Source organism: Nannobrachium achirus, assembly GCF_963921795.1.
Source record: "Nannobrachium achirus genome assembly, chromosome: 6".
Classification (NCBI taxonomy): Eukaryota; Metazoa; Chordata; class Actinopteri; order Myctophiformes; family Myctophidae; genus Nannobrachium; species Nannobrachium achirus.
The window spans coordinates 73,870,258-73,892,365 of NC_137815.1; the positions used below are offsets into that span (position 1 = coordinate 73,870,258).

Genomic DNA, 22,108 nt, shown 5'->3' on the forward strand with positions numbered 1-22,108 from the left:
ACTCAGCAGACAGTGAAGCAACGCCAAGAAGGCTAGTCCGCTTGGCATGGCGAGTTACGGCCCCATCTCTTGCAGGGTTGTTACAGTATCATAATATCTACTAGCTTAAACAAGCCACTGTAGCATGTTTATGAAAGTGAAGTATCTCTGTGATATCACATTACAGTTTCCTGTGTCTGTACCTGGTACGGTTATCAGGCTACCATCTGACTGCTGGACAAGGCCTGACCACCGCCTGTCACTCAGACTGACCTGTTAACCTTTTCTGTGTTTCTTGTAGTGTTATTATTATGATATAGTTGCCTGTTTTATGTTGAGGACTCCAGATGGAGGTCAGGTGCATTTACATCATGTGTTGTTCATAAATATACGCTGTCCCGTCAAAATTAACAAACATTTACTTTACTTTTTCTTTCCTCCTTTTTGTTCTCCCTTCAAGTGAATATTTCCTTTGTGTGGACTTAACTTTCCCTGCAGACACGTCAATATTTTACCACCTTATGCTTAACCTCATGTACATACTGTACATACTGTACTGCTGACTGCTGGTCTTATGTTTCCTGTATACAGATCCTTCTCGAAAAATTTGAATATTGTGTAAAACATCATTGCAGATGCCTTAGCACCCCAAATCATAACTGACTTTTGAAACTGCGAGGCGTTGAGCTTGTAGAACTGCTATTTTTGGCAAAGAGGTTTGGTGCACAGGGGAAAAAGAGCAGACTAAGTACAGAGTGAAAGGTCAAGTTTATTAAGTATTGACGGTTCAAGTGGTTAAATATCTGAAAACGCAAATTGACATGAATCCAAAATACACTGATGATTGTGCTGTCAAACTATATGGAATCTATGAACAGGTTGAGGGGGTCCCTGCTTCATCTTTCTCTCAACTAAGGGGTCCTTGGCCTGAAAACGTTGAAGACCCCTGATGTAATATTATGTCTGGCAACAAACAAAAACATCTGTCAAACGCGGTAGCTTTTTGCTGAAGCCTGCACAGGGACACAGAGGAACAGAATGTCAGAGAGAGTTTGTGTTCAGAAACACCCAGAGTGCATTCATTCTCCCCAGGCCCTGGAAGCTGGCCCAGACGAGGGGCGTCAACTGGGTATGGCAGGGGTACGCAGCTGCCATACCCTGGGTCCAGGGGGGGGGGGGGGGGAATAATAGTTACTTTTAAATATGAATCCATGAATGTCTCTTTTTCTATCTGCGCTGGTTATTATGTTGTTAAATTACAGTAAATAACTACAAATGCAACATTTAACAAAATGGTCACTTTAACAAGGTATTATAATTCTATTCTCCACACTTGTATTCTCCCGAAGCTTGACAGGATGGTATATTCCCAGGTTCCGCAGGTCAGCTGCACAGGTGCAATGCATTATTGTTAATTGTGGCGCGTTTACTAACATGCCAAGTTTAGCTGCACTTGAACAACCGTTCCAGGCTGCCATATCCAGCCCAAGAAACCATAGAAACCTGAGTAAAAAAAATAGCCGATCTACATGCTCACAACGCCTCGAGGCGTTGTGAGAATGTAGATCTGCTATTTTCACAATAGCACCGTGTTATACAAAATGTAATGCCTCTTTTCCATGAGGACTCCCATCTTTGCCATACTCTAGATTTTGCTGAACTGACGCCACTGTCCCAGACTACATTCATTTATATAACCAACCAACAGAGATCAGCCAGCATGCAGGATTAGATCAGCAGCCAAGCTGACAGAGAAGAGACTCATCTGAAAGCAGGACTCTTTTCACTGATGCAGCCTGGCTTCCTCACAACCCCACGGAATACCGGAGCTCCCAAACACTGATGTGTGATGAATAAGGGATCGCAGAGTGGGAGGTGCATTTAGTACAGTATGCATCATCTATCTTCACATGCAGAACACATGTGTGCTGGAGAAAATAGGGCTGGGCGATATGAACAGAGTCAAATATCACAATATTGTATTGTACGATAGATATTGTATTGTGACTGTTGTGAGCTTTTAGATCTGATATTTTAGCTATTAGAAAAATTAAAGCATAAAATGAGGGTGATTAAAACAAGGAAAAAACAACCCTTGTAGATAATTAGTTTTTAGTTTTTCTTGTTTTTGACCTCATTTCCCCCTTGCCCCCCTCCCCCCTTAATTCTTCAATGTCTTTCTTTCTTTCTTTCTTTCTTTCTTTCTATGGAAATAACAATACGATAGGGTCAAACTCGTTCTTCTGCTATACCACCAAAATGTGGAACGCCCTACCGAAGGCCATAAAGGAGTGTGGATCCCTAGCATCCTTTAAAATCGCCCTGAAAAAACACTTACAGGCGGCAGCCATTCGCAACTGGTAAAAACAAACCTAGCCCAGCCCTACCCTCCCCTGACCCTTCTTTGTATATACTTACTGTTTTTATAGACTTACTGTTTTTTTTTTATTCCTTCTTTTTTTCCTGACTATATCTACTGCATAGTACTGTGTTCTATCCGTCTGTCATTCAATGTTATATGAGATACTTCAATGGTTTCCTGTGGAAATAAGCTTAGTCTTTTCTAGGATCTCCTTTTAGTAGACCTTGTACCAGTGAACTGTACCATCATGAAACTGTACCTTTTCCTATACAAACTTCTAATAAAGTCTTCAATCAATCAATGGGAGCTACTGTATGTCACCCATTTTTTATTTCTGTAAACTTGACAATAAAGCTGATTTCGGAGTCACTTTATTTCCATATCACGTTAGTACAGTGTGCAACATTTGGCAGATGATATAATCTAGTCTTATTTCACCACGTTGATACATTGTCTGGTCCTGGTATAGAACATATAAATGACAATGTGTACTCAGTCACACACACACAGTGAGTGCACATACATGTTGACTTCCTCTCACATGCTCTCAGTGCTCTGAACTCACACCCTGCCCCAGGCCGCCTGCAGGCTGCACGTGCTCCAAACTGTGCACCAAGCACTGCCCCTCCCCTCTCTCTCTCAACACACACACAGATGACCCAATCCAGATGAGCAAGAAACGAACAGTGTTTGTATGGGGAATATATCTAAGGCAGGGGTTCTCAAACCTTTTTAGGCCACGACCCCCAAAATAAACATATTTGAACTGGGGACCCCCACCCTGACAAGCACTTGGAATTGTAGGTATGACATTTAATGTGAATCGGTTCTACAGATAAATATTGTGACAACGCCTCGTGCATGTAGATCGGCTATTTTTCACCTCTAGCTTACTTAATATTTGACAGTTTGGTATTAAAACGGTCTTGAAAGTCCTTAAATTGACACTTTAGAAATGTGCAGATACCCTGTATACACTTATACTGTGTGTTGGTTTCTTTACTGTTGGGTGAGAAAAGAAAATGACATTAAGCTAATCATCTGGGGACCCCACAAAATAATTTGGGGACCTCACTTGGGGTCCCGACCCCAAGTTTGAGAACCCCTGATCTAAGGCGTTTAATTGCATTTCACACAGAAATGTATCCCAACCTGTTTACTTAATTTAACCTTCAATTAACCTGCAAGTCTCGTTGAAATGAACAACAGCTAATCGCTAATTATGTTTTGTTTGTATTGTGTGCGTAAATTGTTCTTTTCTGTAAAAAAGAAAAAAATTATATCAAGGACATTTTTGTGGTATCTTTTTTTTTCTTCACACAGCAACCTTGCAACGCGCCTGGGAAGCAGAAGGTTCCGAGTTCAATTCCCGGCCCCTGGCAATGTGTTAAAGTGTCCTTGAGCAAGACATTTAACGGGACCCCCTCACCCCCCACCCCCAAGTCTGACCACTTGAGCAGCACTGAAAACTCATTTATTATTACCACCTGTCTGTGTAATAGAAATGTAGCATGTGAAGTATTAAAAGAAACTGAACATGCAGTCATTCCAGTCTGTGACATAATATGTGTATAAAGAGATATCTGCAACAGAGCAGAAAGCCTGCAACACTCCTAATTAGATAAAGTCAAAACACGTACGTTTGCTCCTGTCCATTGAGGTCAATAAAACATGAGAAAAGGAAATTCCTTGAGTGCTGGCAACATAATATACGTGTGACAGACTTCACAGGAAATGGCCCTGTGTTGTCGGGGGTGGCAGATCATCGTGACACCATTGTCCATTTGTCATCACTGGACGTCAATGTGATGGTTTTGCACATCGACTTGAGATTCCTCAGTTTCCTGTCTGCTTAATTAGAGGAGCTTTAACAGAGGAGGATGACCATGATGATGATGATGATGATGATGATGATGATGATGATGATGATGATGATGACCATGATGACCATGATGATGATGATGATGATGATGATGATGATGATGATGATGATGATGATGAGGAAGGTGGGTCAGGGTGGGAGACAAGACGTCACTGTCAGTAAGAGCAGTGGTTCTCAACCTTTTCAGGCTGTGACCCCCAAAAGAATCATATTTGAACTGGGGACCCCCCCCACCCTGCACAAGCACTTGGAATTGTAGGACTTGGCATTATTTAGTTTGTCTCGATCTATTACATTGTGAAAATAGCAGATCTACATGCTCACAACGCCTCGCGTTGCGACTTGCGAGGCGTCTTTAAAGTCCTTAAATTGTCTTTGATTGATTGATTGATTAAAGACTTTTGCATAGGAAAAGGTACAGTTTCATGACGGTACAGTTCACTGGTACAAGGTCTACTAAAAGGAGATCCTAGAAAATACTAAGCTTATTTCCACAGGAAACCATTTAAGTATCTCATATAACATTGAATGACAGACGGATAGAACACAGTACTATGCAGTAGATATAGTCAGTAAAAAAATGAAAGAACAAAATACAGTAAGTCTATACAAACCGTAAGTATATACAAAAAAGGGGCAGGGGAGGATACGGATGCTAGTGAGTGATCCACACTCCTTTAAGACCTTCGGTAAGGCATTCCACATTTTTGTGGTATAGCAGAAGAACGAGTTTCACTTTAGAAATGTGCAGATACCCTGCATACACTTATACTGTACAGTATGTTGGTCTGTTTACTGTTGAGTGAGAAAACAATGTTAACATTTAGCCAAACATCTGGGGACCCCCCAAACATCTGGGGACCCCCCACAATAATAAGGACAATAATAACAGCCACAGGAAAGTCCCCAAAGGAAGCACAACACAGAGCCTCCCACCAAAGCAGTGCAGATAGGCTTCACAGTTACGGGTCCATTTGGTTACATCTGTACACTACCTGAGTCAAATGAACCCTCAGGATTTCAGAGTGTTTCTCTGTGTCCATAGTGCTTTGTAAAGCCGTAGCATTCATGATCGAACCTTTTACACACAGAGCTGTGACTCACACAACTAACTCTGACTCCACTGATAGCCAAGGTAAAGACAAGTGAATAAACAATGACGACCCGTTGTCCAACCACACTGACGAATGGACTCTCTCTGTCAGTTAGTAAGCGTGCACACATCATTACGTTCAGCCTGCAGTGCAAGAAAACCTGCACACCTACAGAGTAAACACATCAATCATGTAAAATCATAACCTGCTGTACAACCTCTCTTCTTAATACAAGAAAAATATGCTTGTTAAGCAAGTCCTTCCTTGCTCTCAAAGGAAATTGTTCAGGGGCGTCACTTGGGTATGGCAGGGGTATGCCATACCCTGGGTCCAGGGGGGAAAATAAAAGTTACTTTTAAATATAAATCCATGAATGTCTCTTTGTCTATCTGTGCTGGTTATTATGTTGTTAAATTACAGTAAAATAACTACAGATGCAAAATTTTACAAAATGGTCACTTTAACAAGGTATTATAAATTATATTCTCCACACTTGTGTTCTCCCCAGTTTGACAAGATGGTATATTCCCAGGTTCCGCAGGTCAGCTGCACAGGTGCAATGCTTTATTGTTAATTGTGGCACGTTTAATAACAGGGAGCGTGTCGCTATGTTCATCTTTTCGACACCCGACTCTAACCCTCACCCTAACCTTAACCTCCGTGGAGTGAGTCTCTAACCCTCACCCTAACCTTAACCTCCGTGGAGTGAGTCGCTAACCCTCACCCTAACCTTAACCTCCGTGGAGTGAGTCGCTAACCCTCACCCTAACCTTAACCTCCGTGGAGTGAGTCGCTAACCCTCACCCTAACCTTAACCTCCGTGGAGTGAGTCGCTAACCCTCTGGTCGAAATGATGGGCGTTCGCAAAAGCGAGATTTCCCCTAATAACATGCTAAGTTTAACTGCACTTGAGCAACCATTCCTGGCTGCCATATCCAGCCCAAAAACTGTAGAAACCTGTGTAAAAAACTGACAAAACTCTTTTTTTTTCAGACATTGTGAAAATAGCCGATATACATGCTCACAACACCTCGCAGCGCGAGGCGTTGTGAGCATGTAGATCTGCTATTTTCACAATAGAACTGTGTTATACAAAATGTAATGCCTCTTTTCCATGAGGACTCCCATCTTTGCCATACCCTAGCTTTTGCTGAACTGACGCCACTGAAATTGTTGTTATTATTATTGCTACAACGATGTGTGTGTGTATGTGACTATGTGTGTGTGTGTATGTGACTATGTGTGTGTGTGTATGTGACTATGTGTGGGTGTGTATGTGACTATGTGTGGGTGTGTATGTGACTATGTGTGTGTGTGTATGTGACTATGTGTGGGTGTGTACTTTGTGATGGTCATTTCTGAAGTCAAGACAAGCAAGGCTCCCAGATTTCCTGCTTCACTCGGAGCAAACAGAACGTCCTGAACAACACGGGCCTTGTCCCGTCCGGGGACTTGAATTAATATCTCACCAGTCGACACCCGCAACACACACACACACACACACACACACACACACACACACACACACACACACACACACACACACACACACACACACACACACACACACACACACACACTTCAACTGTGTGAACGACCAGAGGTTGACCGAGAGACTAGACTCTCACATTCCAGCGCTCTCTCTCTCCTCCCAGCCCAGAGAGAGGGGGGGGGAGGGGAGGGGAGGGGAGGGAGAGTTCTTGGACTTGGATCCATGCCAGCCAGGGCAACTTTTCGGGAAGACATGCCTTCCTGCATTAAGCCTTTTGCTAAACACACAAAACGCGTCTCGCAAAACCAACAACCCATTCACGCACGGGATCATCACACAATCCTACTGTTTGCAACAAAACAAAACAAAACACGGGACACAGGCAGACAGACAGACAGACAGACAGACAGACAGACAGACAAGACACCCAGACAGACCTGCTGTTCCACGGCCACGTCCTGGAGGGCCGGGTGGTCCCGTGGCGGTCCTCCTCGGATCCAGCTCAGTAACTGGCCCATGTTGGCTGCTCAATGTGTTCTCCCAGTGTCAGCGCAGCGCGTGTGCCTTGTGTTTGCTGCTACAGTATGTTAGAGAGAGAGAGGCAGCATGCTCCACACAGAACGCTACGGAGCGGAGAGGGAGGAGGGGGGAGGGGACAGTGGACTGGGGAGGCGGGGACACACTGTAGGGAGAGTGGGTCATGGTCAGAGAGCAGAGTGGGGGGGGGCAGAGGGTGGGTGGGTGCAGGGGCGTCAATTAGGTATGGCAGGGGTATGCAGCTGCCATACCGGGGGGGGGGGGGGGGGGGAAATAAAAGTTACTTTTAAATATAAATCCACGAATGTCTCTTTGTCTATCTGCGCTGGTTATTATGTTGTTAAATTACAGTAAAATAACTACAAATGCTAAATGTAACAAAATCGTCACTTTAACAAGGTATTATAATTATATTCTCCACACTTTTATTCTCCCCATCTTGACAAGATGGTATATTCCCAGGTTCTGTAGGTCAGCTGCACAGGTGCAATTCATTATTGTTAATTGTGGCACGTTTACTAACATGCCAAGTTTAGCTGCACTTGAACAACCGTTCCAGGCTGCCATATCCAGCCCAAGAAACCGTAGAAACCTGTGTAAAAAACTGACAAAACTTGTTTTTTCAGACATTGTGAAAATTGCCGCATTGAGGCGTTGTGAGCATGTAGATCACAATAGAACCGTGTTATACAAAATGTAATGCCTCTTTTCCATGAGGACTCCCATCCTTGCCTAGCTGTTGCTGAACTGACACCACTGGGTGGGTGGGGGGGGGGGGGGGGGGGGGGCAGCGAGGCTCCAGGCTGGGGGGGATGAGGAGGACGTTTATTGTTGCCGTCGGGCAGAAACCTCTTACTTTCATATTCAAACTTTTTGAGTGCGTGTGTTTTTTTGTACTACAGCGTCGCACTAAACTGCAGTGTTTCTCAAACTTTCAAATGTCAAGGTCTCCCCCTTAACTCTGACAGTGTACACAGGTTCATTTGGTTCCATTTGTACACTGTCAGAGTTACAGACTTGTAAGTTTCAATTTAGACACTTACAAGTCTGTAAGTACTTGTTCCCCCCTAAACGAACCCACAGAATCCCTGGAATCCACTTTGAGAGCCACTGCACTAAAGTATGAAAAGTAGTGGATCTGTTACTTTCGCTATTGTCGAATTTGAATCCTGGAAAGCAAGAGTTTTGGACATCCGTCCAACAGAGACGGTATACTCTGTTGATAAGGGGTGTAGCCTAAAAACCCTAAAACAACACATTTGCAGCTTTTCAACTGGCTTTCAGGCTTTTGGGTGAAAAGAACAGATTATTTCCGTCACAGGACGACATACATAAGTAGGCGTGGAGGGTAGCAGGGCGATCACCACCGCCTGAGCTTTTACTGTGTGAGCTATAAAGGGAAGTGACCGTGGCACGGACCTGACCCCACGCCACCGAGACACTTCTGCTTGAAATGGATACGGCTGAGAGTGAGCACGGCCATGCATACTGTACCTACACACATTATGAGAGTGAGCACGGCCATGCATACTGTACCTACACACATTATGGGAGTGAGCACGGCCATACATACTGTACCTACACACATTATGAGAGTGAGCACGGCCATGCATACTGTACCTACACACATTATGAGAGTGAGCACGGCCATGCATACTGTACCTACACACATTATGGGAGTGAGCACGGCCATACATACTGTACCTACACACATTATGAGAGTGAGCACGGCCATGCATACTGTACCTACACACATTATGAGAGTGAGCACGGCCATGCATACTGTACCTACACACATTATGAGAGTGAGCACGGCCATGCATACTGTACCTACACACATTATGGGAGTGAGCACGGCCATACATACTGTACCTACACACATTATGAGAGTGAGCACGGCCATGCATACTGTACCTACACACATTATGTGAGTGAGCACGGCCATGCATACTGTACCTACACACATTATGTGAGTGAGCACGGCCATGCATACTGTACCTACACACATTATGTGAGTGAGCACGGCCATGCATACTGTACCTACACACATTATGTGAGTGAGCACGGCCATGCATACTGTACCTACACACATTATGTGAGTGAGCTAGGCCATACATACTGTACCTACACACATTATGTGAGTGAGCTAGGCCATGCATACTGTACCTACACACATTATGTGAGTGAGCACGGCCATACATACTGTACCTACACACATTATGTGAGTGAGCACGGCCATGCATACTGTACCTACACACATTATGTGAGTGAGCACGGCCATACATACTGTACCTACACACATTATGTGAGTGAGCACGGCCATGCATACTGTACCTACACACATTATGTGAGTGAGCACGGCCATGCATACTGTACCTACACACATTATGTGAGTGAGCACGGCCATGCATACTGTACCTACACACATTATGTGAGTGAGCTAGGCCATACATACTGTACCTACACACATTATGTGAGTGAGCTAGGCCATGCATACTGTACCTACACACATTATGGGAGTGAGCACGGCCATGCATACTGTACCTACACACATTATGTGAGTGAGCACGGCCATGCATACTGTACCTACACACATTATGTGAGTGAGCTAGGCCATGCATACTGTACCTACACACATTATGTGAGTGAGCACGGCCATGCATACTGTACGTACACACATTATGTGAGTGAGCACGGCCATGCATACTGTACCTACACACATTATGTGAGTGAGCACGGCCATGCATACTGTACCTACACACATTATGTGAGTGAGCACGGCCATGCATACTGTACCTACACACATTATGTGAGTGAGCACGGCCATGCATACTGTACCTACACACATTATGTGAGTGAGCACGGCCATGCATACTGTACCTACACACATTATGTGAGTGAGCTAGGCCATGCATACTGTACCTACACACATTATGTGAGTGAGCACGGCCATGCATACTGTACCTACACACATTATGTGAGTGAGCACGGCCATGCATACTGTACCTACACACATTATGAGAGTGAGCACGGCCATGCATACTGTACCTACACACATTATGTGAGTGAGCACGGCCATGCATACTGTACCTACACACATTATGAGAGTGAGCACGGCCATGCATACTGTACCTACACACATTATGTGAGTGAGCACGGCCATGCATACTGTACCTACACACATTATGGGAGTGAGCACGGCCATACATACTGTACCTACACACATTATGTGAGTGAGCACGGCCATGCATACTGTACGTACACACATTATGAGAGTGAGCACGGCCATGCATACTGTACGTACACACATTATGAGAGTGAGCACGGCCATGCATACTGTACGTACACACATTATGGGAGTGAGCACGGCCATGCATACTGTACGTACGTACACACATTATGGGAGTGAGCACGGCCATGCATACTGTACGTACGTACACACATTATGGGAGTGAGCACGGCCATGCATACTGTACGTACACACATTAATATGCAGCGGCACATGTGCCTGGAGACACGCGTGGTGGACGGACGGACACAGAGACGGGCAGTCTGTTTACATTGCATTGTGATTCCACCATCTAAACACACAGTAATAAACCATAAGTTGAGGAACCAGCATGACTACGTCTACGTATTTATTAGGGAGGGGCCATACTTGTGTTTTACATTACAGCTGTGTCCAACTATCTGCCAAGTGAGACCAAGTTCAGCTGAAAACCTTCCTGACTCCTGACTGTATTCTCTGACTCTGTAATCACAGGAAGCTTGCGGAGGCGAAGGAAAAAGGACATTGTGTATTTACGCATACACACATAAACGCGCACGCACACACACACACACGCACGCACACAGCCAATCATGCATGCATGTTTTAGTTCATGGCTAAGACATGGCATTGTAAATGAAATATAGCTGTCATACCACATGAACTAGAGTGCATAAAACCACACCAGATTCTAGGGAGGTTCTTTGGTGTGCAGACGTCATCAAGAATGCTTTTTAAAAGGACTTGAGACAAAAGTGGTCCCGTCTAAATGTTCAACTATCTCATTAAGACAGTTCTTCTCAAGCTTTTTTCTGCATGGGCACACTTTTCATGTCCCAAGAATCCATGGTCACACCAATATAAAATATCATCATTGTCAGAAAGAAACCTTGTATCTCCAAGTTTCAAATGTGTGCGTTTCTTCGCAAAGTAAAGCCCTGCTTTATCATACAAGGCTGTCACACAACAGTAGTGAAAACAATAGATCTACAAGCACACAAGCACACAACGCCTCGCACCGCGAAGGCGCACCCGATTAAGCTGGAATAAAAGCAGTGTTGTGAAGGACTGGCCTCCATAACGCACGGTGAACACTGAACAGGGTGGACAAGTTTTGTCATGCAAGTCAAAGCCGCTCCCATCGTTACTTACGCCAAAATCACAGAACACAAAGCGATGACCAAATAGTGGGAAGGCAAAGTACAATTCCAGTCATATCTCTGTGAGTGAACCTCAAGCATGACTTCAGCCTGCGCTGCACGTCTCAGGGAGTGTTTGGGTGGAGCGAGGACTGAGTCACTGTGAGAGAATCAGCAGCAGAACAACTGCCTTTGTTCTGGCAGCTACAACACAAAACGTACATAATGTGTACGTTCACACAGGTTGCTGTAATAGTGCTGCAACTAGCAATTATTTTCTAAGGGATTATCCTATCGATTACTTTTTCAATTAATCGACTAGTCAAGAAGCATGTTTTTTTGGTCATGTATCAATGAATCGACATGAAAAATATATTATAATTGATTGAATCAATTTGTTTTTATTAACCACTAAAGCCTGATTTAGCTTTGTGTCGGATGCACCACGATGATACTGGTCATTGCTCCTACGGGCACGCACGCACACGCACACGCACACGCACACACACACACACACACACACACACACACACACACACACACACACACACACAGTATATACACGCAAATAAAATGTTTGCAATTATTTTCTAATTCCTACAGAACCACAGTGCTGCTACAGTACAGACACACCTGTTGGAGGTGGCATCTGGCCAAGCCTGTTTGACCAGTTACCATGGGAACCACAGAGGCCTTGAAACCAATCCTGGACTTTATTTATACAAGGTGTGTATTATTGAAGGTGATAGTCAGGTTCCCCTGACTGCATCAAATTGGCAACCCACCTGAAAATGTGTATCACTCTATTATATCAACAATATTTCCACAAAAAAAGTTTGTTTTAAACAAAGAAATCACTTGCACAACACCTTTAAATTACTACTTTTAACTAATACTTACACTTTAAGTAATAAACATCAAATAAAAACACATTAACATATTTAGGACTGAAAATGTCCTCTAAATCCTGTAAATTGATTCCCGCCGGGGGACGCTGTGGGTGCTGGGGGCGTGTTTCTCCCTCCGTGTCATCATCGCGACACCCTTGGTGGGGTCGGCGATAGGGCCTTTCTGTGTGGAGTTTGCATGTTCTCCCCGTATCTCCTAGGGTTGATACCCTCACAAAAACATGCAGTAATCCTGGTCTCAATAATGCCTCCCCCTGGCCAGCCGGGGCGCTTGATGGAGGGGAAAGGAACTGGTTGGAATAACGTGTTCCTTCCACGTGCTACGTCCATCCCAGGGAAATCCCCCCTGTCAGGTGAAAAGAAACAACTTGGACTACTCATGCATTGAAGGAAGCATGAGGTCAGTTCGTTGTCTCCCCAGGCACGGCAGAGGGAGAGCAGAGCCCAGGATTACATAGGCAATTGGCACTGGGTGAAAAAATGGGTTGCAAAATTGTGGGATAAAAATTATTTAAATCCTGTAAAAGTTTTCAGATTCTTTTGTAATATTTATTCAAAAATTACAAAAACAATATGTTGCTATGTACTGTACATAGCAACAACTACTCCAAAATGGGCTCCCGTCTTGAAAGGTATAAACTGGCTGTGTTCCCATCCTATAAATGGGTTCAACTTAAATCTGTGAGTCACTTGTGATAGAATCCATTCAGTTCCACAGAACTCAGTGTACTATAGTTCCTCAGAAAGAAGCTCTTTAATAATAAATAGCATCTCAGGGTTTTAAAACAGAGGCTGAGGCGTGCATATTCAATATGTCCCCCAGAATATAAAATTGTACAGTTAGCCCTCACAATCCTTTTTCTATTGCACCGAAAGAATGGCAAATAGCTTGTAAAACACCTATTTGAGCTATTTCTTCTGCTTTCTCACTAATGGGTATATTATATTTTGAACATTTTTTAAATGTTTGCCTAATGCTGTGCCTAAAGTAGAGACGCCAGGTTTAATGGGGTTAAAGGAGCTATAGTCAACTTTTTCTTGAAAAAGGTTAAGTAGTTTTCAGCATGAAATTGGAAGCAAAGGTTAAATACTTGTACTGGTGTCATGTTCAATTATAATATAGTTTAAACAAAGGTTAAATACTTGTACTGGTGTCATGTTCAATTATAATTTAGTTTAAACAAAGGTTAAATACTTGTACTGGTGTCATGTTCAATTATAATATAGTTTAAACAAAGGTTAAATACTTGTACTGGTGTCATGTTCAATTATAATATAGTTTAAACAAAGTGAGTAGCTTAGATTGATCCCCGTTCTGTATTCAGCAGTTCTGAAATCATCTAATGCCTGCAAATATGGTATTAAAAGACATCTGTAAGTATGATTCTATAGATCAGTTTGTTATTATGTATTAGTTAACATGTTTACCCATCAGTATGAAGTGTTTACACATGGATTCTAAACTCCATCATTGCTCATATGCACATCTGGTACCGTACATCAATGACTGAAATTAATCAATAGGACTTCAAATGACCTTATTCTAACGACATGCATCTATCTGTGTGTGTGTGTGTGTGTGTGTGTGTGTGTGTGTGTGTGTGTGTGTGTGTGTGTGTGTGTGTGTGTGTGTGTGTGTGTGTGTGCGCGTGCGTGCGTGTGCGTGTGTGTGTGTGTGCGCGCGTGCGTGCGTGCGTGCATGCATGCACGTGTGTATGCGTGTGTGTGTATTTATGTATCGTGCATGTGTAACTGGACTCCTGAGGTTGTGTTGGTCACTATATTTAGATGCATGTCACAACGGGTCACACTAAACTGACACCTACAATCACTGTCAATCTCTCTCTACCACATACTGATTGGTCTCTTATAGGACTTTATCACTTTCCTAAATGACTTATGAGATGAGATATAATTTATAAAGGCGTTACAGCAGCATAGTGTAAATAATACATAAATAAACTAAACTACAACTTGACAACAGGAACACACAGACACAATGGACACAATCACAAAAGATCAGGATCGACAAATACATGAGGGGGAAAGTTCTTATGAATGAATCCCTTCTTTTAAGTGGGCACCTTAATATCTGCTTAGTGGACCTACCGGGGTGTACTACCTACCACCGTTGTGCCTAACCTTATGCACCGTATGTATAACTTTCTGCCTTTTCTTTTCCATTTCCTGAAAACAACTAAAACCATGGACCTTACACAAATACTAAAATTTCAAACACTTCATTACACCTGTAAACCTGTGATGTGAAAAATAAAGTTGATTCTGTTGCTTTCATAGACTGGCTTTTTTGTAATTATTCTGTGTCTTTTATTTTAATTTCTTGCTTTGTTTTTAATACCTCATATGCCATTTTATTGTATTATTGTATTTCCCAGCATCATTTTATTTGGTAAAGATTACCCTGTTTTGGAAAGCTGTAATATGACTAAATAATAGTTTATTATGGCTATAGGTCTCTATGCCCAACGGCTATGATGGCTTTGAAAGACAGGTACGGTGTGTTTTTTTTTCCTGTTCACCAAAAACTACATGTATTCTCTTTTATAGAAATATATAACTGACAACCTGAACCTACACACAGTATTATGACAACACTACTAGTAGCCAAACAGGCAGCACAACAACTGCTTACTAACAAGCTTAGGAAGAAGCAGGTGCCAGTCCCAGAGAGCCTTGTGAAAACCACACCTCTGTGAATAGAGAGGCGCTTAAGAGATGTTTAATCCACAGACATTTAACACCTGGTCACACATATTTTAGACTGGAAGGTCACACACACTGGCTCCAATTCAAGCCAGCAAGTTCCGTCTGTGCTCACTAGAGGGAGACAAACTCAACATATTCTACAACCCATGTCAGGTCACTGGGTACAAGGATTCACTGTGGGCCCCCATGAATGTTAACTATTGAAAAATAGCAGATAATATATATTAAGTATATCTGCTATTTTTTTAAATCGTGAAAATGTGTGCAAGAAACCTATGTTTCCATGTCAGTGGTGCTCAAACTTTTTCATGTCAAGGACCCTCAAGATGATATTTATTTGGCCATGGACCCCCATCTCAAAATATTTTGTTCCAGGGACCCCCCCCCCCCCCAGAAGCAACATTTGAGTTACAAATGTTCGCTTAAAAAATACATATATTCAAAGATTTTCACGACTTTTCAAAAATAGCAGATCTACAAGCTCGCAGCGCAAGCTTGTATATCTGCTATTTTTCAATAGCTAAAGTTACTAGGGCCCCTCCACTTTGGGCCCTCGTAACTCAGTCCCATTTCCCCCCCATTGTGACGCCCCTGCCTGAGGCTGTGATCCATCAAAGCAGTTTAGGGTTGTATTTGTGATTAAGGTTAGGGTAGGACTGCCAACAAACTGTCTCTATACCTTGGTAAAACCAAATCCATTCTTTTTGGGACCAGACATTCTCTGAGTGAGATAAATGTAAAAGATTTCAAGGTCAAAGTTGATGACACAGTAATCTCTAGAAGGAAGAGAATGACCTATTTGGGCTGTTTTCTTGACAAATACCTGTCTGGGGATAGCATGGCAACAAAAGTGATCAAAAAAGTAAATCAAAGTAGCCTAGTTCCAGACCCTGAATCGCTAGCCACACCTCTTTAAATTTTTGTTTTGGCGATTCAGGGGTCTAGAATTCCTCTCATTGAAGAGGTCTTCCTCGTTCGAAAATCCGTACGGCAAATCAGCGTCGTGAATCAGCGCCTTGTGATCAGCGTGGGTGGGGGTTTCCCAGAACTCATGTGCGTTTCCAAGTAAACAAGCGCCGCCACCGGACTGTACCGCGCATCGCGTCGCGGTAAAATGCGGTGTATTGCGGTAAAATGCGATCGTATCGATCTCGCTATGAAACACCAGTAGCAGGCATGTTATGTTGTGTTTGATTACTAGTTCGTAGTGCTCCTATTCTGCCTGTTGCTTTGGTTAGCAAGCAAGCACTAGCAAGCAACAGGCTAGCCACTAGCCAGCCACACATAACAACACTACTTCATGTGTTGGTCAGACGGTGAACGCCCATCCCAGCAATCGCCCTGGGTGGGACCAACCTCAGACTGAATAATGGAGTGAAACGAAATGTCAATTCAGGCTGAGTGTCAGGCTAAAATCAAAGAGCAAGATTCCTGGGCAGAATCTCTTTTGTCAACTAAAGGTCCCTCAGGACTCTTGCTGGGTCCATCATTCAGTTCCACTTTGACTACACTTGCACCTCCTGGTACTCCAACACCAAAAAGACAAACCTCCCAAAACAAACTGATTGGGCTACTTCTCCACCTGGGGCCCATGACCCATTGACCCATTGACCCATTGACCCATTGACCCATGTTTCTGCCACACATTTCGCTAGCCTAAGTTCTCTCAGCGTTGAAGACAGGGTTAAACAACTAAAAATGGGATTGACTTTCAAAATAGTCAACGTAAATCTGCCCTCCATCCCCTCAGTACCAGCATATCTGCCCTCCATCCCCTCAGTACCAGCATATCTGACCAAACATCTCCAATAAGTTAGCGACACCCACAGCCACCACACCAGAGGGAGCAACACAACGATCTGATAACACAAACCCACAAGACAAACATGGGCAAATTCTCCTTCTACAACACTGCCACCCAGGTGTGGAATTCCTTGACTACCTCCCTTAAAACATGTAGCTCGCTGGCATCCTTCAAAACTGCCCTGAAAACTCACCTTTCAGGAGGCCAGAGAAGGAGGTAGTTATCACTTCTCTCATAGACAGGTGAAAACTCAGCCCCACCCCCTTGTTTCCCCTATCCTGTACACAGTGTTTTTATAACTGCGATATTATTGAATGTTTTCTTTGCTTGCTATTTGTTATGTCCATGAATTAAATACAGAGGGTTTCCAACATGAAAAGGGCATAAAAGGTGTTATTTGGGATGTTCCTTTTAGGCACAGTGTTTAACTATAATTGTACCGTACTACATTTCTATTGTATTGACTATACTTGTACTGTTCTCCATTTTTGTCTAATAAAATAATCAATCAATCAACAAAAAAAAAGCCTTAGGGCTAGGGAACAGTTCACACGTTCCCCTTTCATCTCCTGTACTTCCTCAAAACATATTCAAAGGTAAATATTAGTTTTGGAAGATGTCTGGTATGGCAGGCAGACAGCAAGGGAGGGAAAGGCAATTATGAGAATACTTTTCTTTGTTGTGAGAGGAGATGTTTGGGATGGGTTTGGGTGGGGTGGGGGGGGGGGTTGGTTCACTCAGTACCTTGGCGTTGTGCGTCGTTGTGGGTTTGGGTGTGTGTGTGTGTGTGGGGGGGGGGGGGGGGGGGGGGGGGGTTCACTCAGTACCTTGGCATGGCGCGTCGCTGTGGGTTTGGGTGTGGGTTTGGGTGTGGGTTTGGGTGTGTGTGGGTGTGTGTGGGGGTGGGGGGGTTCACTCAGTACCTTGGCGTGGTGCGTCGCTGTGGGCTTGCTGATCTGATGGCCTCCATCTGGGGTAGTATGGTCTCCATGCTGCACACACACACACACACACACACACACACACACACACACACACACACACACACACACACACACAAACACGTAAGGGAGAGTTGGTTACCCCAGTGTTTCTCAACCACTGGTCCTGGGGACCTTTGGTGTGCCCCTGAGAAGGGTCAAGTGTGCCCCTTGAAACTGCTTGAAAGCCAGTATTGTATTTATCATTTTAAAAATGATTTAAACTAGTGAAAACAGCCGATCTACAAGCACAAGGCGCTGTGTGCTTGTAGATCGTCTGTTGTGCGACAGCCTTGTATGATGAAGCAGGGCTTTACTTTGCGAAGAAATGTACACATTTGAAACTTGGAGATACAAGGTTTCTTCCCGACAGTGACGATATTTACACCCCCGTATTATGTTGGTGTGACCATGGATTCTTGGGACATGAAAAGTGTGCCCATGTAGAAAAAATCACACCCGTGTGAACTGAGCGGTGGTTTACCCACCAACCCCCCCCCTCCCCCCCCTCCCCCCTTCCCCTCGGGCCTGTGTGTGTGTGTGTGTGGGGCCTGGCCTGAACAACAGCGCCCCTCCCTTAACATGTGTGGTCAGAAAAGGTACTACACCACAGGCTTGAGGCTACATACAGACCCACCCACCCACATACATACATACATACAAACAAACATGCATACCTACACACACGGCCACGCTATGGAGACGGTGTGACCACCGCTCAAAAAGGTAGAGAAACACTACACCCGACCCTACTACATTGATCCACAGTGCTCAATAATGTGGCGTCGCACAGTGAAAATAGCCAATCTACATGCTCACAACACATTGCTTCCACAATGCGTTGTGAGCTTGTAAATCTACTATCCAGTGCACGCGTCGCTCAGGCATAGGATGAGTTGCCCTGTGTTCTAAGCAATCCAAAAACAAAATGATTAATGCAGTATGTGCTGCTGAATCACTTATGGGCTGATTACGGCAGCCATGTCGACATAGTGTTTCAGGTTGGTGGTTCTCAAAGTGGGGTCCAGGGACCCCCAGGGGTCCTCGGGAAGGTTTATAGATGTATTAAAAACATTATAATAATAACATGGGTTTTTACATGATCAATTTACCCCACACTGGTGGATAAGTAAGTAACTTTTTTTTCCCGCTGATCAATAATACTTGAAATACATTATCCAGGCAAAATGTTTTTGCTTCTAAAAGGGTGTACAAAATGCTCAGGTATTTCATTATTGTAGGCTATTGAACGTTGTATTTCTGGCTATGGTAAAGGCAAAGCCTACGAAGGGTCTCATCTTGAATTTCCTATGATAAAATCACCATTTGAAAAGCATGTCTGAGCACTGAAGCAGGCTGTTTGTTGTGTCAGGAAGCACTGCTCTCAACCCATTGTTGTCTGTAGCGTTCAGCTTATTAGTTTAACAACTAATAATGGTTTTAAGGGCAGACAAAACAAATACATTCCACACAAAATGGAATAGGCCTAAATAAACAATATGTATGTTTAAATAGTACAAAATGCTCAAGCCAAGGAATGCAATATTCAAGCCAAAACAAATAGTTCAGAAATAAGGAAATGCTTATAAGCACTGGCATAGTTGACCATATATGACCATATATGACCATATGACCATGTATGACCATATTCGGGTATCAGAGTTGAAATAGTACCACCCCTTAACCCATAACCTTGCAAATAAATGGAACCGATTGGTTATGCAACACAGAGGATAGTGTGTGTGTGTGTGTGTGTGTGTGTGTGTGTGTGTGTGTGTGTGTGTGTGTGTGTGTGTGTGTGTGTGTGTGTGTGTGTGTGTATAGCCTACAATCAATATCTCCTATGTTTAAAAAGTTAACACACACCCAATGCCAGCCAGGATGTGGGCAAAGCCCTATCTTGTGTGCCAGCCAAATCTTTTTGGAAAATGACAACTAGACAAATGACAAGTCATTCAGTTCCCCTCACATTCAGAGCTTGGCTTTGAAAGCTTGTAAAAACAAAAATTCCAACTATGCATTCTTAGCAGGCTATACATCATCACAACTTATCTACAAGAGCTTACAGTTGCTGTTTTTACCCTGTGCTAAGAAGAAAAACACACACATTGCCTTCGTTAAGGCTGCCAAGGCTGATACAGGATAGACTTGATTACATTTTCCCAGAGGGTAAAATAACATCAACCTCAATCTAATGATGAATATAATTAAACAGATGGCTTGTAGCCATGTACTGTACTCACAGTCCACGTCCAATACGCAGCATACGCCATGGGGGACAGCTCAGCTAGGAGGAGAGACGGATTGCCTCGCGGAGCAGAAGGTGAATTTTTTTAAACCGATCTTAAAAGTTGATCTGTACTGACATGCAGTTGTCACTCTCTCTTTCCCATGGGTCCCACCACCACAGCCATGCGCCACAGCCACTCCTCCCCCGACCGACAACAAGCCAGCGCGTAAAGTAAAGTAGAATAGATTATTCTACGATCGCAGCTTAAAGTCGCACTTTGAGGAGATCAGAACGCCTGCTTTTCTTCCGCCCAAAAGAATCACCGCATTCACCTTCAAACGTTGGTTTACTCCTAACCTTCAATGTGAATCAGCATTGCGCAACAGTAGCCTACAATGATGTCTTCTTCCAAATAAATAGGCCTACACTTTTAGTTTACTCTTCACCACGATGCTGTGATGTGATGTGATGTAGGCGTAGCCAGTTAGACCACACATGCAGTGGTGGAAGAGATACTGTAGCACAAACATTTAGCAATGTAATTTTTTTGCGATGCATAAATATCACAAGGAAAGGTCCTGTAGGCTATTCAAAAATGCAAGCCTAGTCTGCAAAGATTGTCATTAAAATAACCAGATGTATGCGTAATGGGTTGCCTATATACCGGTGGGTATTAATGTGGGGCCATTACGCATGCCATTAACACATTAAATGCATTAATGTGCATCAATGTGTGTGCAACTGTACATCACTTTAATGTTTCTGCTGTAACGTTTGTTTTATGTGCTGATGGGTAGGCCTACAGTAGCCTAGCCTACATCATACCATTATGCCCATAGATGTAGGCTAGGCTATCCGCACATAAAACATTTTATAGGCTATGCTAATCTAAATCTGCAAAACTGTCAAATACTTGCTGAGGAGTAGACTACAACGTACAATATCTTCCTCTGAAATGTAGTGGATAATATAGCCTATAAAGTAGGCTAGGTTATATAGGCCTACTATAAATAGTCAAGTCAAAGTATTTCAAACTTGCTTACAGTAACCTACTTACTTGAGTAAATGTACTCAGTACTTTCCCCCACTGTCTGCGCGGTGCACACATGGTTATTATGATAGCTCATAACTCCTAAAACAACAACAGTAGGCTATAATAGAGTCTATAGAGATACAGTGGGCAGAGAGACAACCATGACAGTTTGCCTCAGGTTAGCCTGCACTCCATGCACCAAGATGTCTGTTTTCATAGAAGGAAAAACTCACCCCTTTTGTTTTTTTACGACGACCGTGGGTTCTGTTCTTGTGCGGCATGTTGATGTTTCTGTGATGTCAAGAAGACGACCGTGTCGTGCAAACTGTTTATTCCCAATGCGATCTGCAGCTAATCCTCTGGAGGGAATGGATATATGGTGCAGCAGAACTGCACGATGCACGCCTTAAATATAAATTATAACCTAACGCCCCTCCCGCAAAGAAAGAACACTTTGGTCCTTATGTTATGTGATCAATGCAAGTGGAAGCCTGTATGTTTTGCTGTGTGTGTGTGTGTGTGTGTGTGTGTGTGTGTGTGTGTGTGCGCGCGCGCGCGCGTGCGTGCTTGCGTGCGAGATGAAAGAAAATCAGGACACCACACGGTTGCAAAATCACGGTTGCACTGCTGGTTTGTTCTCTTTTTCTTTTCGTCAGAACCCTGGGGCTGCTAC

At 43.5% G+C, this 22,108-nt stretch overlaps 1 protein-coding gene across 15 annotated transcripts in view; it reads right to left on the reverse strand.

Moving 5' to 3' along the window:
* Positions 1-21,746, reverse strand: part of cast (calpastatin) — a 100,675-nt gene extending 78,929 nt beyond the window's left edge. For 11 of the 15 annotated variants that reach the window (XR_013962126.1, XM_080728450.1, XM_080728449.1 and 8 more), the window contains exons 1-2: positions 21,669-21,731; positions 18,116-18,184 (exon numbers count right to left, since the gene is read on the reverse strand). Coding sequence is in view for 14 of the 15 variants with exons in the window: in XM_080728450.1 (XP_080584576.1) it covers positions 18,116-18,184; positions 21,669-21,716 (117 nt within the window). In the remaining variant the exon portion in view is untranslated. Of the gene's footprint in view, positions 1-7,246; positions 7,421-18,115; positions 18,185-20,415; positions 20,516-21,668 lie in introns of those variants that run through there. The other 4 variants (XM_080728451.1, XM_080728453.1, XM_080728448.1 and 1 more) reach the window with 3 other exon arrangements.
* Between the last annotated feature and the right edge of the window lie 362 nt (positions 21,747-22,108).